Below are 16,668 nucleotides of genomic sequence, written 5' to 3'. Positions count from 1 at the left end.
AGGCAGGTGGATCACCTGAGGTCGGGAGATCAAGACCATCCTGACCAATGTAGAGAAACCCCATCTCTACTAAAAATACAAAATTAGCTGGGTGTGGTGGTGAGCGCCTGTAATCCCAGCTACTCAGAAGGCTGAGGCAGGAGGATCACTTGAACCCGGGAGGTGGGGCTTGCAGTAAGCCAAGATCACGCCACTACACTCCAGCCTGGGCAACAAGAGCGAGCCTCCGTCTCAAAAAAAATGTAAAAAGAGAAGAAAGGCGGTTGGTATCTAGAGGAGCAGGTCTCGGGTTGAAGCACTTTTGTTGCTAGTCGTGTGCTTGTTTGCTGTGCCGTCAGGTCCCCTCCCTGTGGACTTACTCACACACTGATTCCTCCCAAACAGTTCTTTTCAAACAAATGTTACCTCCCTGACTAAAAGCTTTCCAAGGATTCCCATGACAGTTGGAATAAAATCTGAATTTCTCAGTTGGGTCTCCGGGGTCCTGTGTGGTGCCCTTACCGACCTCCAACCTCATCCTGTCCTCCCCTCAACCCTCACTAGGCTAGAGCCTCCGGAGCTTTCTTTCAGCTCCTGGAATGTATCCAGGTCTTGATTGCTTCAGGATTTGGGCATATACTTATTCTTTTTTTTTTTTTTTAGAGTTCCCTTAACCCTATTTTTCTTTTCTTTTTCTTTCCTTTTTTTCTTTTTCTTTTTCTTTTCTTTTCTTTTTTTTTTTTTTGAGACAGAATCTCGCTCTATCACCCAGGCTGGACTGCAGTGGCATGATCTCAGCTCACTTCAACCTCCACCTCCCGGGTTCAAGTGATTCTTCTGCCTCAGCCTCCCGAGTAGCTGGGATTACAGGCGCTTGCCACCACACCCAGCTATTTTTCGTATTTTTAGTAGAGACGGGGTTTCACCATGTTGGCCAGGCTGGTCTCAAACTGCTGACCTCAGGTGGTCGCCATGCCTCAGCCTCCCAAAGTGCTGGGATTACAGGCGTGAGCCCCCGTGCCTGGCCAAGCCTATTTTTCATGTGGTGGGCTTACCTGTCCTTCAGGTATCGAATGAGCCATCGCTTTCCCGAGAGAGTCCTTCTCAGACCTTCCAGAGTCTAATGTACTCCTCCCTTGTTATTTCCTCCCACAGCCTCTCGAGCCTTCCTTTTCTATCGTTTTGCACAATTTTTGAAAGTTTACACATGTGTTTGTCTCTTTTTAACCACCTCTCTTCTATTAGATTGTAAGCTCTATGAGGGAAGGGAATATGTCTGTTTAGATCTCCACAATTTTCCTAGAGCCTAGCTCAGTGCCTGGTGCTGAATAAATATTTTTCTTAATGACTGAGTCCTCACAATTGCCAAGCACTTGGTGACCTGCAAAAAGAAAGCATTTTCACACGTGTTCTCAAGGAAACCTAATAATCACTCTCTGAGATACTTCAGCCAGGTTGGGTGTTTGTATGTTTGTGTGTTTGTTTTATAGAAAGTAAAAAGTTGGAGATTTGACTTGGCCAAGTTCACACAGCTGGAGGCCTGGGTGGGAAGTCAGTTCTTTTGATCATTTTGACCAGTGTTCTTCCTACCAAAATGAGAAAGCTGTGTGGGACATACGGAGTACGGCAATAATGTGCCTGGGAACTAATCTCACAGCCCTGATGCGCCCTGATTCTTAGAAATGCTGTGTTACTCACTTTCATCTATACTCTTCATGATTGTTGGCTAAATTTCCCATTGTGTGACAGCGGAAAAATAGTTCCAGTTCCTTATTGATTTATACGCATAAAAGGGAACCGTAAGCCGCTGACTGAACTGAATGGAGGTAGAATGTATTTTCAATTTAGAAACCTGGTCTTTCCACTACAGAGTCAGAATGAGTATATTGCTAACCTCAAGGACCAACTGCAAGAGATGAAGGCAAAATCCAACTTGGAGAATCGCTACATGAAAACCAATACAGAGCTGCAGATTGCCCAGACCCAGAAAAAGTGTAACAGAACAGAGGAACTCTTGGTGGAAGAGATTGAGGTAATCCCTGGGACATTAGCCAAGAACCCAGGAGATGGCAATTGAGCTGTCACTCCTGATCCCCTCTCAGCTAACAAAGGAGGGAGACAAAGATTTCCCTCCATCTCTATCGGCAACAGCCCCTCCACTTGAGGTTGAAAATAAAAGCCTAAATGAGGATATGCGTGTTCGCAAGCAGAGATCCCAGTGGGCTGTAGCCTCCATCTCCCGCCTCATAATGACTTTGAAAATTGGCTGCACTTTCTCTCCTTGGTCACTTCTTATTTTGGCAAACCAATCACCATTTTTCTGACTAATTATAGGGAGAGGGCAAAACGAGGTGCTTAGTTATGGCAGGATTTTGCTGCTGTTTCTTTCATCTACCCAGTACCTTTCACTCCTCCAGTAAGAAATAACAGCATCAAGAGAGCTGAACTTCGTTCAAACCTGAGTTTATAGGATGAGAAGTCACGGTGAAAAACACCAGGAGGAAGAAAGAAGTGGTAGATCTTCTTTGAGGGGAATGCTAAATGGCACGCACGCACGCACGCACGCACGCACACGCACGCACGCGCGCGCACGCACGCACGCACGCACGCACGCAAAGCCAGGCACTAGTCCCAGCTAATCGGAGGTGAGGCAGTGAGGCAGGAGGATCCTTGAGTTTGAAGCCAGCCTGGGCAACTTCAGACTTCAACTAGGGAGACTCCCTTCTCACAAAAAAAAAAAAAAAAAAGAAAAGAAAACAAGAAAGAGCAGCAGGCAGATGGGAAGAGGGAAGAAGGAACAAACGTCCTTAGGCCGTGGAATTTGTGTGTGGGAGGACTCCTCGCTCTGAGACTGGCGTGGCTCAAGGCCACGTCAACACTCTTCCTGGCACTCCGGAATTCCCCTTTTGAAGCCCCACAGCCTTGTGCCCTTGGAGCACCGTTTCTGTCCTTCAGTGGGCACCTCTATGCAGCTCACGGGGTTGTGCTCCTCTCGTTAGGGACACACGCAGTCCAGGCAGTGCCGCGCCACGTGGCTCTGCAGTGTTGGTGAACAGGAGTTGCAGGGAACTGAAAGCCCGGGATCCCAGCTGGGAAAGGGAGCCTCAGCTACCGACCGAGCTGCTCCCGTCATCTTGAGAACTTCTGATTCCCAGCCCTGCGGGGAAGACGTACTGGTATCTGATTGTTCTTACAGAAACTCAGGATGAAAACCGAAGAAGAGGCCCGGACTCATACAGAGATTGAAATGTTCCTTAGAAAGGAGCAGCAGGTGGGTCCCCACAGCTTTTCTATGCTTTGACTTTTTTTTTTGTACTCTGCTTATACTGAGGAAACAAAAAGAATATTTTGAAGAAAAACCAACCATCATTCTTTCAGCCTAATGAACTTTAGCTCATGTTTTCTTTCAGGGTTATGCATCTGAATAGATATCTTATATAGCTGTAATTTGAGAGAGTACAGGTAAAATTTTGTTTTCTGCTTTTATCATTGAGCTTACATAAGAAATTTTTCGATTTCTATATTGCTGTATACTCATAATTTTCAAATTATGACTTAATTTATGACTTAAAATTTATTAAGTCAAATTATGACCTACAAATTTATGGGCTGGGCACAGTGGCTCACGCCTGTCATCCCAGCACTTTGGGAGGCCGGGGAGGGTGGATCACCTGAGTTCAGGAGTTTGGGACCAGCCTGACCAACATGGTGAAACCCTGTTTCTATTAAAAAATACAAAAATTAGCCGGGCATGGTGGTGCGCCTGTAATCCCAGCTACTCAGGAGGCTGAGGTGGGAGAATTGCTTGAACCTGGGAGGCAGAGGCTGCAGTGAGCTGAGATCACGCTACCGTACTCCAGCCTAGGCAACAGAGCGAGACCCCGTCTCAAAAACAAAAACCAAAAAAAGACATAATTTTTAAATTAATTATTTTTAAATTATGACTATATTTAAAATTTTTTCCCAATAGTATAGTGGCCAATAAATAAAAAAGAAAAATAAATAAAGGCTGGACATGGTGGCTCACGCCTGTAATCCCAGCACTTTGGGAGGCAGAGGCCAGCAGATCACCTGAGGTCAGGAGTTCGAGACCAGCCTGGCCAACATGGAGAAACCCCGTCTCTACTAAAAATACAAAAATTAGCCAGGCATGGTGGCGGGCGCCTGTAATCCCAGCTACTTAGAAGGCTGAGGCAGTAGAATCGCTTGAACCCAGGAGGCAGAGGTTACAGTGAGCCGAGATCATGCCACTCACTCCAGCCTGGGCAACAGAGCAAGAATCTGTCTCAAAAAAAAAAAATTTACTAATCTTTTACACTATAAAAATAACATTCCCAGTTGAGTGAAGATTTTTAAAATTACTCATTGCTTTTCATTTTTTATGTTATTACAGTTTCTTTATAAAATAATTGAAAATTGTGTTTAATGTTCCATTGAATGGTTGTGCCACAGTTTATTTGTTACACTTTTTTTTTATATTTAGGTTGTTTCTAAAGTTTGTTATTATAAATAATGCACTCATTAAAGCTTTGCCCAAAGAACTGTTTTTCTTCATGGCAACTATTTACTAAAAGCCAATCTCAGTCATGAGATTTTTGTTTCAGAGACTAGTATTTTGTGACTTTTAATAAACATTGCTAATACTCTCGAATCTGTGCTGCCGTTAGCAGTGTTGCAGGCAGTAATTTCAAGGTCTCTTCAATATTAGTAGCCATTTTCAATATTTTTCAAAGTCTGCTAATTTAATGAGTTGTTTTATTTTTTATTTTTGCTTATTAACAGGTGAACATAACATTTTTCTACATGTTTACTCAATTTATTTCTTCTTGTGTGAAATATATATGACACGGTGGTTTTAAGAGCATTTTCAATACTAATAACCAAGCTGGGTCTATAATATATCTAAGGTTAGAATTATGTCTAAGTCTACCTGGAGTCTTTCTTTCTTTTTTTTTTTTTTGTTTTGTTTTGTTTTTGAGATGCAGTCTTGCTTTACTGCCCAGGCTGGAGTGCAGTGGCGTGATCTTGGCTCACTGCAACCTCGGCCTCCTGGGCTCAAGCGATTCGCCTGCCTCAGCCTCCTGAGTAGCTGGGATTACAGGCGCACGCCCAGCTAATTTTTGTATTTTTAGTAGAGACGGGGTTTCACCGTGTTGACCAGGCTGGTCTAGAACTCCTGACCTCAGGTAATCCACCTGCCTCGGCCTCCCAAAGTGCTGGGATTACAGGCGTGAGCCACCGTGCCCAGCCCCAGCTGGAGTCTTTCAAAATATCCCTGTTGGATGAATAAAGAGAAAATTTTCCAGCTTAGTTATAATACAGCTTGCCTTTGGAAAAAGCTAATGAGTTTTCAGTCAAGGATTCCAAATGTGTGGTTAAAGAGGAGAATTTGTAGATGCTCTCTTGCAGGTCTTTACTGAAAAAAATATCTGGTAGGCTATTAGAATTAGGGTTCTGTAGCCCTGCACTTTAAGAATTATGTATCATGTTACCTGTTTCAAGTGTGAGATACCTGGCAGGTGTTGGATATTTATCAGTGAGTTGGTAGATAAATGGATCATGAAGGGATGACGCCAGAGTTTCCCAGATCTTCAGCCCAATAACACAAGCAATACATAAGTATATATTTTTTTATTTTTTATTTTTTACGGGCAGGGTCTCTCTCTGTTTCCCAGGCTTCAGTGCAGTGGTGCCACCATAGCTCACTGCAGCCTCAAACTCCTGGGCCCAAGTGATCCTCCCACCTCAGCCTCCTGAGTAGCTGGGACTACAGGTGTGCACCACCACGTCCAGCTACAATTTCGGACAGAAATACGTAGGTTAAAGAAAGTGAAAGCCCTCTTAAATTACTCCCCTTTCTGAAGGGAAGTTTCTTCCACACGTATTTCTTTTCATATACATACTTATACCTAAAAACATACCTATTCTCAGTGGTGTTTTTTTGTTTTGTTTTGTTTTTGAGAGGAGTCTTGCTCTGTTGCCCAGGCTGGAGTGCAATGGCGCGATCTCGGCTCACTGCAACCTCTGCCTCCAGGTTCAAGTGATTCTCCTGCCTCAGCCTCCCGAGTAGCTGGGATTACATGCACCTGCCACCACACCTGGCTAATTTTTGTATTTTTGGTAGAGACGGGGTTTCACCATGTTGGTCAGGCTGGTCTTGAACTCCTGCCCTCAAGTGATCTGCTGGCCTCAGCCTCCCAAAGTGCTGGGATTACAGGCGTGAGCCACTGCACCCGGCCTAGTATTTGTTTCTTAAGTAAATTGGATCATGCTATATATAGTGTTCCAGAGCCTGTTGTTTTCTTCTTACATTTACTTTGTTTTTAATGTTTTCTGTAGCAATACAGCTGATTGATAGAATATATCTCACACTCAGAATATACTGAAATTTAGTGAACCATTCTGTCAGTAGATTTAGGTTGTTTCCAGGTTTTTCTGTGATAACATTGCGAAACCTTCTTGGTTCTGTCTCTAAGTGTATGGTATGTGGAAAGGTATTTCTTTTGTGTATTGCTGTGGATTTGTTAAACCCTCTAATGGTTTTTCAGTGGATTCATTTGGATTTCCTAGGTGGAAAATCTTACTGCATGCAAATAACAATTTTATATTATCCTTTTTATTATTTATATGTCTGTTTTCATTTCATGGCTTGTTGTCTAGCTAGAAAGTCCAGTGTACTTGTTGGTTGTAGTAGTGACAATGGGGAATCCTTTTTCTATTATTGGTTGTTAATACAACACCACTGTTCTGGTGTTTTAGTCAGGATTACACATGAGTTTGTCATAGTCATGCCAAGTTACTGATATGCAAGTTAGAGCACTCACAGGGAAAGAACAGGACCCTGAAACTTGGAATGAGAACACCTGCTCAGATTCGGATGAAACTGGCAAATCACTTTAAAGCTCCCTTGGCAGCGGAAGTACCCTGCCCTCCTGTGTCTGAGGACACCGCACTTCCTTTGCCTGAAGATCCTGTGATAACTTCATCTGGGAGGGTGCCTTGGAAAGGGCTCGTTCTTCAGACCTGTTACGGTCACCCCTGTGATAACTTCATCTGGGAGGATGCCCTGGAAAGGGTTGCTCAGTCTTCAGACCTGGTACAGTCACCCCTGTGATAACTTCATCTGGGAGGATGCCTGGGAAAGGGTTGCTCGGTCTTCAGACCTGGTACAGTCACCCCTGTGATAACTTCATCTGGGAGGATGCCTTGGAAAGGGTTGCTCGGTCTTCAGACCTGGTACAGTCACCCCTGTGATAACTTCATCTGGGAGGATGCCTGGGAAAGGGTTGCTCGGTCTTCAGACCTGGTACAGTCACTCCTGTGATAACTTCATCTGGGAGGATGCCTGGGAAAGGGCTCGTTCTTCAGACCTGTTACGGTCACCCCTGTGATAACTTCATCTGGGAGGATGCCTGGGAAAGGGTTGCTCGGTCTTCAGACCTGGTACAGTCACCCCTGTGATAACTTCATCTGGGAGGATGCCTTGGAAAGGGTTGCTCGGTCTTCAGACCTGGTACAGTCACCACCCCTGTGATAACTTCATCTGGGAGGATGCCTTGGAAAGGGCTCACTCTTCAGACCTGGTACAGTCACCCCTGTGATAACTTCATCTGGGAGGATGCCTTGGAAAGGGCTCACTCTTCAGACCTGGTACAGTCACCCCTGTGATAACTTCATCTGGGAGGATGCCTGGGAAAGGGTTGCTCAGTCTTCAGACCTGGTACAGTCACCCCTGTGATAACTTCATCTGGGAGGATGCCTGGGAAAGGGGTCACTCTTCAGACCTGGTACAGTCACCCCTGTGATAACTTCATCTGGGAGGATGCCTGGGAAAGGGGCTCACTCTTCAGACCTGGTACAGTCACTCCTGTGATAACTTCATCTGGGAGGATGCCTGGGAAAGGGGCTCACTCTTCAGACCTGGTACAGTCACCCCTGTGATAACTTCATCTGGGAGGATGCCTGGGAAAGGGTTGCTCGGTCTTCAGACCTGGTACAGTCACCCCTGTGATAACTTCATCTGGGAGGATGCCTGGGAAAGGGTTGCTCGGTCTTCAGACCTGGTACAGTCACCCCTGTGATAACTTCATCTGGGAGGGTGCCCTGGAAAGGGTTGCTCAGTCTTCAGACCTGGTACAGTCACCCCTGTTGTCACTGGATCCATAACTAGGGTCAAATCTTAGCATGTTACAGGGGGACATAAAACTCAGATAACTAACTCAGAAGGAAATCACTTACACAGCAAAAGAATGGTAAGATTTTGCTAATAAATATTGGAAGAAACCTGGGAAACATGTCGAGTTGATTCTGAGAGTGTTAGATCCAACAGGGTAGGCTATCACACTCCATTTGTTTAATTCATTGATATAGATGCACTTACCAGAGAGTCTGGATTTCATGGTTTAGCTTGAGCAGCAGGAGGTGACTCAACATTTGCCTACATTTGATGAGGTGGAGATGCCAGAGCTTCCCTGCTATGATTTGGGGGAGAGAATCCAAAGATGTAGGGAGACAGGAATGTCACAGTGGATTTATCATGTGTGACTTACACGTCTACCACCAAGCACCCATTCCTAACCATGAGAAGGCCCAGAAGACACTTCTTTACTAAGACATTGAGAAATAGAATAGTGAGGGGAGCATCTGCCTCTCTAAAAGCTCTGTGCTTGCTTTCCTACGTAGGCAGGTGTGACCCTAAGGATGTTGTCATTGAGATGAGCTTCCTGGTATCAGTGGGGTGATGGGATCCTGAAGTGCCTCCGGATAACTGGGAGCACTTAATTGTCAGAGATAAGGGGGGCACATTTACCACGAAGGGCGGCAGAGATGTAATCAGAATGCCTTTGGCCACTGGGATTCTTGGCAATGGCTAATGAATGATAGTATCTCTAGGAACAAAATTGATGGGCTGCCTACTCAAGTATAACAGAAAAAAATTCTGGGTCTGGTAGCCAGAAACCTGATTTGAATCACCACAGCAGAGAGTCACGGCCTCTCCCCTAGCTCTTAGGACTGAGTCAGTTCACAGCCCCAGGGCCCCTTTATGAACTGGGGTGTGAGGGTGTGGGGGGATTTCCCCCAAAGAATGAACTCTGCAGCCCTGCTGCAAGTACCTACTGTAAGTCTCCCTCTAGGCCCTACTCAGGAGACCTGTGCTATTTACAGAGTGACTGAGCACTGGGGAAAGCAAACTACCCAGGCCTTCTGAGATGACTGAAGCATTGGCTCTGAATTGATGTTCATGCACGGGGACCCAAAGTGACAGCGTGGCCACTAGTCAAAATGGGAGATTATGGTGGTTAGGTGACAGATGGAGCCTTAACTAGTCTGACTGTGAGCCCACCTGTTCTGTGGACCCTCTCTGTCGTTGTTTCCTCAGTTACTGAAGCTGTTATTGGACTAGACATACTTGGGGGTGGAAGGGGAAGGATCCTTCCCCAGGGTAAGATGCAGGCCTCACTGGAGAGGGTGCGGCTGTGCCCCCTGGATGGCGGCGGGTAAGATGCAGGCCTCACTGGAGAGGGTGGGGCTGTGCCCCTGGATGGCGGCGGGTAAGACGCAGGCCTCACTGGAGAGGGTGGGGCTGTGCCCCGCTGGATGGCGGCGGGTAAGATGCAGGTCTCACTGGAGAGGGTGGGGCTGTGCCCCCCTGGATGGCGGCGGGTAAGATGCAGGCCTCACTGGAGAGGGTGTGGCTGTGCCCCCCTGGATGGCGGCAGGTAAGATGCAGGTCTCACTGGAGAGGGTGCGGCTGTGCCCCCTGGATGGCGGCGGGTAAGATGCAGGCCTCACTGCAGAGGGTGTGGCTGTGCCCCCTGGATGGTGGCGGGTAAGATGCAGGTCTCACTGGAGAGGGTGCGGCTGTGGCCCCTGGATGGCGGCGGGTAAGATGCAGGCCTCACTGGAGAGGGTGCGGCTGTGGCCCCTGGATGGTGGCGGGTAAGATGCAGGCCTCACTGCAGAGGGTGTGGCTGTGCCCGCTGGATGGCGGCGGGTAAGATGCAGGCCTCACTGGAGAGGGTGCGGCTGTGCCCCGCTGGATGGCGGCGGGTAAGATGCAGGTCTCACTGGAGAGGGTGCGGCTGTGGCCCCTGGATGGCGGCGGGTAAGATGCAGGCCTCACTGCAGAGGGTGTGGCTGTGCCCGCTGGATGGCGGCGGGTAAGATGCAGGCCTCACTGGAGAGGGTGCGGCTGTGCCCCGCTGGATGGCGGCGGGTAAGATGCAGGCCTCACTGCAGAGGGTGCGGCTGTGCCCTCTGGATGGCGGCGGGTAAGATGCAGGCCTCACTGGAGAGGGTGCGGCTGTGCCCCCTGGATGGCGGCGGGTAAGATGCAGGCCTCACTGGAGAGGGTGCGGCTGTTCCCCCTGGATGGCGGCGGGTAAGATGCAGGCCTTACTGCAGAGGGTGTGGCTGTGCCCGCTGGATGGCGGCGGGTAAGATGCAGGCCTCACTGGAGAGGGTGCGGCTGTGCCCCGCTGGATGGCGGCGGGTAAGATGCAGGTCTCACTGGAGAGGGTGCGGCTGTGGCCCCTGGATGGCGGCGGGTAAGATGCAGGCCTCACTGCAGAGGGTGTGGCTGTGCCCGCTGGATGGCGGCGGGTAAGATGCAGGCCTCACTGGAGAGGGTGCGGCTGTGCCCCGCTGGATGGCGGCGGGTAAGATGCAGGCCTCACTGCAGAGGGTGCGGCTGTGCCCCCTGGATGGCGGCGGGTAAGATGCAGGTCTCACTGGAGAGGGTGCGGCTGTGCCCCCTGGATGGCAGCGGGTAAGATGCAGGCCTCACTGGAGAGGGTGCGGCTGTTCCCCCTGGATGGCGGCGGGTAAGATGCAGGCCTCACTGGAGAGGGTTTGGCTGTGCCCCCTGGATGGCGGCGATGTTTGCTGGGTTGCCTTGGGCCAGAGCTGGCTCACAGCTGGCAGGATAAGGTTGGCAAGCAGGAAACTGTGGACCTTACTAAAAGTTTTTTTTGTTGTTTTGTTTTGTTTTCCTAATCTGGATGCGTACTCAATTAGGGAAAAAAAAAAAAAACAAGAAAGAAAAACAGTTTTTTTGTCCATTGAGTTATTTTTTCTCCTTTAATATGTTAATAAAGTAGAATACATTGACAGAGTTGCTGATTTGAGTCATCTTTAAATTCCTGGGATAAACCCTACTAGGTCATAACGTGTTTGGCCAGCAGGAATCCTCCTGCGCGGTCTCAGTAAAGCGTGTGGGTGGACAAGTGCGGCCGGGTGTCCCACCCACACACCGTTGGCAGCCGCACTCTGGTGACCGGACAGTGAGACGCCCTCCTGTCGTGTGCCTCCAGCGCCCTCTACTGACACAGCTTAGCATTTTGTCAGCTGGCAAGAAAAACGTTCACAGCAAGCATCCACTTTCACAAAGCAAAGAGGTGGATTTGGAGCTGACAGGCAGTAAATTGGTAACTGCCACAAATGAGTTTTTTTTTTTTAATCATCAACTGTGAGATTTACTCTGTAGGTTTCTGGTAGACAAGCTTTATCAACTTCAGGAAGTATCTTTTTGTTCTTGTTAAAAGTTTTTCTTCTCATCAGGATGAGTACTCAATTTTGAGATGGATTTTTTTTCATTAATTGAGATGATATTGTTTTCTCTTCTTTAATATGTTAATAAAGGGAAATACATTAATAGACTTGCTGATGTTGAGTCATCTTCAAATTCTTGGGATAAACCTTACTCGATCATAATGTGTTATTCCTTTTTTTTTTCTTCTGAGATTGGAGTTTTGTTCTTGTTGCCCAGTGGCACGATCTCAGCTCACCGCAGCCTCCGTCTCCCGAGTTCAAGTGATTCTCCTGCCTCAGCCTCCCGAGTAGCTGGGATTACAGGCGCCTGCCACCATGCCTGGGTAATTTTGTATTTTTTTTAGTGGAGACAGGTTTTCTTATGTTGCTCAGGCTGGTCTCAAACTCCTGACCTCAGGTGATCCACCCGCCTCAGCCACCCGAAGTGCTGGGATTACAGGTGTGAGCCATCACACCCGGCCTGTTATTCCTTTAATAGACTGCTGAAAAACTGATTTATAGACTTAAAATTGTTTCTATGTTAAACTCTTTTCTTTTTTTAATTTTTAATTTTTGTGGGCACATAGTAGGTGTATATACTTATGGAGTGCATGACGTACTTTGATACAGGCGTGCGACACGTGGGAGTCACATCAGGGGAAATGGGGTCTCCATCACCTTAAGCCTTTATCCTTTGTGCTACAAATGATCTCATTACACGCGTTTGGTTCTTTTTAAATTTACAATTAAATTATTGACTATGGTCGCCCTGTTTTGCTACCAAATGCTGGGTCTTATCATTCTTTCTACTTTTTTGTACACATTAACCATCCCCACACCCTCCGCATCCCCCACTACCTTCCCAGCTTCTGGTAACCACCCTTCTACTCTCGACCTCCATGAGTTCAATTGTTTTAATTTTTAGCTCTCACAAAGAAGAACATGTGAAGTTTGTCTTCCCCTGCCTGGTTTATTTCACTTAACATAATGACCTCAGTTCCATCTATATTGTTGCAAATGACACAATCTCATTCTGGGCCGAATAGTACGCCATTGTTTATATGTCCCACCTTTTTAAATTTATTTATTTATTTACTCCTTTTTGAGAGGGAGTCTTGCTCTGTTGCCCACAATCTTGGCTTACTGCAATCTCTGCCTCCCAGGTTCAAGCAATTCTCCTGCCTCAGCCTCCCGAGTAGCTGGGACTACAGGTGTGCGCCACCACGCCCAGCTAATTTTTGTATTTTAGTAAAGATGGGGTTTCTCCATATTGGCCAGGCTGTTCTCAAACTTCTGACCTCAGGTGATCCGCCTCGGCCTCCCAAAGTGCTGGGATTACAGGCATGAGCCACCACGCCCGGCCCCACCTTTTCTTTATCTGTTCATCTGTTGGTAGACACTTACATTGCTTCCAAATCTTGGCTATTGTGAACAGTGCCGCAATAAACATAGGAGTGCAGACATCTCTTCAACATCTAATTTCCTTTCTTTTGGGTATATACCTAGCAGTGGAATTGCTGGATCATATGGTAGCTCTATTTTTAGTTTTTTGAAGATCCTCCAAACTGTTCTCCATAGTGGTTGTGCTAATTTACATTTCCACCAACCAATACCGTACCAGGATTCCTTTTTCTCCACAGCCTTGCTAGCATTCATTATTGCCTGTCTTTTAGATACACACCATTTTAACTGGGGCGAGATGATGTCTCGTAGTTTTGATTTGCATTTCTCCGATGATCTGTGATGCTGAGCACCTTTCTATATGTCTGTTTGGTGTTTGTGTGTCTTCTTTTCAGAAATGCCTATTCAGATCTTTGGCCCTTTAAAAAAAAAAAAAATATATATATATATATATATATATATATGTATATATGTGTGTGTGTGTGTATGTATGTATGTATGTATATGTTATACACATAGAGAGAAAGAGAGAGAGAGAGATGAGATCTCACTATTGTTGCCCAGGCGGGCCTTGAACTCCGAGCTCAAGCACTCCTCCAGCCTAGGCCTCCCAAAGTGCTGGGATTATAGGTGTGAGTGACTACACTCGGCCCTTTTGGCCCATTTTTCACATTATTAGATTTTTTCCTATAGACTTGTTTGAGCTCTTCATATATTCTGTTTATTAAACCCTTGTCATATAGGTAGTTTGCAAATATTTTCTCCAGTTCTTTGGGTTGTCTTTTCACTTTAATTGTTTTGTTTGCTATGCAGAAGCCTTTTATATTTTATATATTTATTTATTGAGACAGAGTCTTGCTCTCTCGCCCAAGCTGGAGTGTAGTGGCACAATCTTGGCTCACTGCGACCTCCGCCTCCTGGGTTCAAGAGATTCTCGTGCCTCAGCCTCCCAAGTAGCTGGGACTACAGGAGTGCACTGCCATGCCTGGCTAATTTTTGTATTTTTAGTAGAGGTGGGGTTTCACCTCTGGCCTTGAAGTCCTGGCCTCAAGTGATCCACCTGCCTCAGCCTCCCATAGTGCTGGGATTACAGGTGTGAGCCACCACCATCAAGCTTTTTAACTTGATATGATCCATTTGTTCATTTTTGCTTTGGTTGCTCGTGCTTGTGGGGTATTACTCAAGAAATCTTCGCCCAGTCCAATGGCCTGGAGAGTTTCCCCAGTGTTTTCTTTTAGTAGTTTCATAGTTTGAGGTCTTAAGTTTAACTCTTTAACCAATTTTGATTTGATTTTTGTAAATGGTGAGAGATAGCTGTCTAGTTTCATTCTTCTGCATATGGATATTCAGTTTCCCCAGCACCATTCATTGAAAGGACTATCCTTTCCCCAGTGTTTGTTCTTGGTACCTTTGTCAAAAATGAATTCAGTGTAGATTTATTGATTTGCTTCTGGGTTCTCTATTCTGTTCCATTGGTCTATGTGTCTGTTTTTATTCCAGTACCATGCTGTTTTGGTTACTATAGCTCTATAGTATAATTTCAAATCAGGTAATGTGATTCTTCCAGTTTATTTTTACTCAGGATAGCTTTGGCTATTCTGGGTCTTTTGTGGTTCCATATAAATTTTAGGATTGTTTTTCTATTGCTGTGAAGAATGTCATTGGTATTTTGATAGGGAGTGCATTGAATCTGTGGATTGCTTTGGGTAGTAATGTACATTTTAACAATATTGATTCTTCCAATCCATGAACATGGAATATCTTTCCATTTCTTTTATCCTTTTTTCTTTTGTCTTTCCTGTGTATTTTCAAATAGCCTGTCTTCAGGCTCACGAATTCCTTCTTCTGCTTGATCACTTCTGCTCTTGAGACTCTGATGCCTTCTTCAGTATGTCATTTGCATTTTTCAACTCAAGAGTTTCTGCTTCTTTTTAATTATTTCAATCTCTGTTAAGTTTATCCGATAGATTTCTGAATTGTTTCTCTGTGTTATCTTGAATTTCTTTGAGTTTCCTCAAAATGGCTATTTTGAATTCTCTGTCTAAAACGTCACATATCTTTGTTTCTCCACGGTTAGTCCCTGGTGCTTTATTTCATTTGTTTGGTGAGGTCATGTTTTCCTGAATGGTCTTGATGCTTCTGGATGTTCATCGGTATATGGGCATTGACGAATTACGTATTTATTGTAGTCCTTGCAGTCTGGGTTTATTTGTACTCATCCTTCTTGCAAAGGCTTTCTAGGCATACGAAGGGACTTGAGTGTTGTGGTCTAAGCCGTACCTCATTAGGGAACACTCCAAGCCCCTAATTCTGTGGTTCATGCAGACATGTAGAGGTATCACCTTGGTGGTCTTAGATAAGATCCAGAAGAATTTTCTGGATTGCCAGGGAGAGACTCTTGTTCTTTTTCCTTACTTTCTCCCAGAGTCTCTAACTCTTTGCTGAGCTACCTGGAGCTGAGAATGGGGTGACACAAGCCCCCTGGTGACCACCACCACTGGGACTGTGCTAGGTCAGACCTGAAGCCAGCACAGCACCTGGTCTCACCCAAGGCTGTAACCACTACCTGGCTACCGCCTATGTTCGCTCAAGGCCCTAGGACTCTACAATCAGCAGGTGGCGAAATCAGCCAGGCTTGTATCCTACCCTTCAGAGTGGCCAGTCCCCCCAGGTCCTGGGCAGGTCCAGAGATGCTGTCTGGGAGCCAAGAGCTGGAGTCAAAAACCTTAGAAGTCTACCTTATGCTCTAAACTCCTGCAGCTAAGCTGGCCTTCAAGCCACAAGACAAAGTCCTTCCTCCTCTTCCATCTGCTTTCCACATGCAGAGGAGCCGCTGCTCATGGCCACTACTACCACAGGCCCATGGAGAGTGCCGCCAGGCTACTGCTGATGTTCAGCTAAGGCCCAAGGACTCTCCAGTCAGTTTGTGGTGAATGCTGCCAGGCCTGGGACTTACTCTTCAGGGGAGTGGGCTACCCTCTTGCCCAGAACAGGACCAGAAATGTCATCCAAGAGTCAAGGCCTTGGGCCGGGGGCAGTGGCTCATGCCTATAATCCCAGCACTTTGAGAGGCTGAGAGGGGGTGGATCACCTGGGGTCGCGAGTTTGAGACCAACCTGGCTAACATGGTGAAACCTGGTCTCTACTAAAAATACAGACATTAGCCGGGCATGGTGGCAAGTGCCTGTAATGCCAGCTACTTGGAGGCTGAGGCAGGAGAATCGCTTGAACCCCAGAGGTGGAGGTTGCAGTGAGCCAAGATCGTGCCACTGCACTCCAGCCTGGGTAACAGAGTGAGACTCCATCTCAAAAAAAAGAGTCAAGGCCTGAACTGGGGACTCCAAGAGCCTCTTGGTACTCTACCCCATTGTAGTTGAGGTGGTACCTAGGGTGTAAGACAGAGTCCCTTTTACTTTTTCCTCTGCTTTTCTCAAGCAGGAGTCTCTCACCATAGCCACTACCATGTCTTCGAAGGCAGCACATCTCAGAGTCTCACCCAAGGCCCATGGTGTACCCCTGTGGACCCCTGCTGGTTATTCAGGGCCCGGGGGCTCTTTCGTCAGTAGATGATGAATCCTGCCAGGACTGGGCCCTCCCCTACAAGGCAGTGGGTTCCCTTCTGGCCCAAGGTGTGTCTAGGAAGGCCACCCAGGAGCTAAGGCCTGGAGTGGGGGCCTCATGACTCTGCCCAGAGCCCTATTCTGCTGTGGCTGAGCTGGTATCCTCTGCCCAGTGCCCTATTCTACTGCGGCTGAGCTG

The 16,668-nt window shown here is 46.8% G+C and overlaps 1 protein-coding gene across 38 annotated transcripts in view; it reads left to right on the top strand.

Moving 5' to 3' along the window:
* IQCG (IQ motif containing G) overlaps nt 1-16,668 on the top strand; it is an 85,045-nt gene that overhangs the window by 46,601 nt on the left and 21,776 nt on the right. For 24 of the 38 annotated variants that reach the window (XR_010155443.1, XR_010155442.1, XR_010155441.1 and 21 more), the window contains 2 exons: nt 1,850-2,011; nt 3,176-3,250. The exons of 3 other annotated variants lie outside the window; for them this stretch is intronic. Coding sequence is in view for 29 of the 35 variants with exons in the window: in XM_063806552.1 (XP_063662622.1) it covers nt 1,850-2,011; nt 3,176-3,250 (237 nt within the window). In the remaining 6 variants the exon portion in view is untranslated. Of the gene's footprint in view, nt 1-1,849; nt 2,012-3,175; nt 3,251-11,720; nt 11,853-16,668 lie in introns of all 38 variants that reach the window. 11 more of the 38 variants (XR_008547377.2, XM_063806547.1, XM_054682538.2 and 8 more) reach the window with 1 other exon arrangement.

The sequence above is a fragment of the Pan troglodytes genome, chromosome 2 (assembly GCF_028858775.2).
Source record: "Pan troglodytes isolate AG18354 chromosome 2, NHGRI_mPanTro3-v2.0_pri, whole genome shotgun sequence".
NCBI classification, from domain to species: Eukaryota; Metazoa; Chordata; class Mammalia; order Primates; family Hominidae; genus Pan; species Pan troglodytes.
Note: the sequence above shows the minus strand (reverse complement) of the source record. Positions and strands in the feature narration are given on the sequence as shown.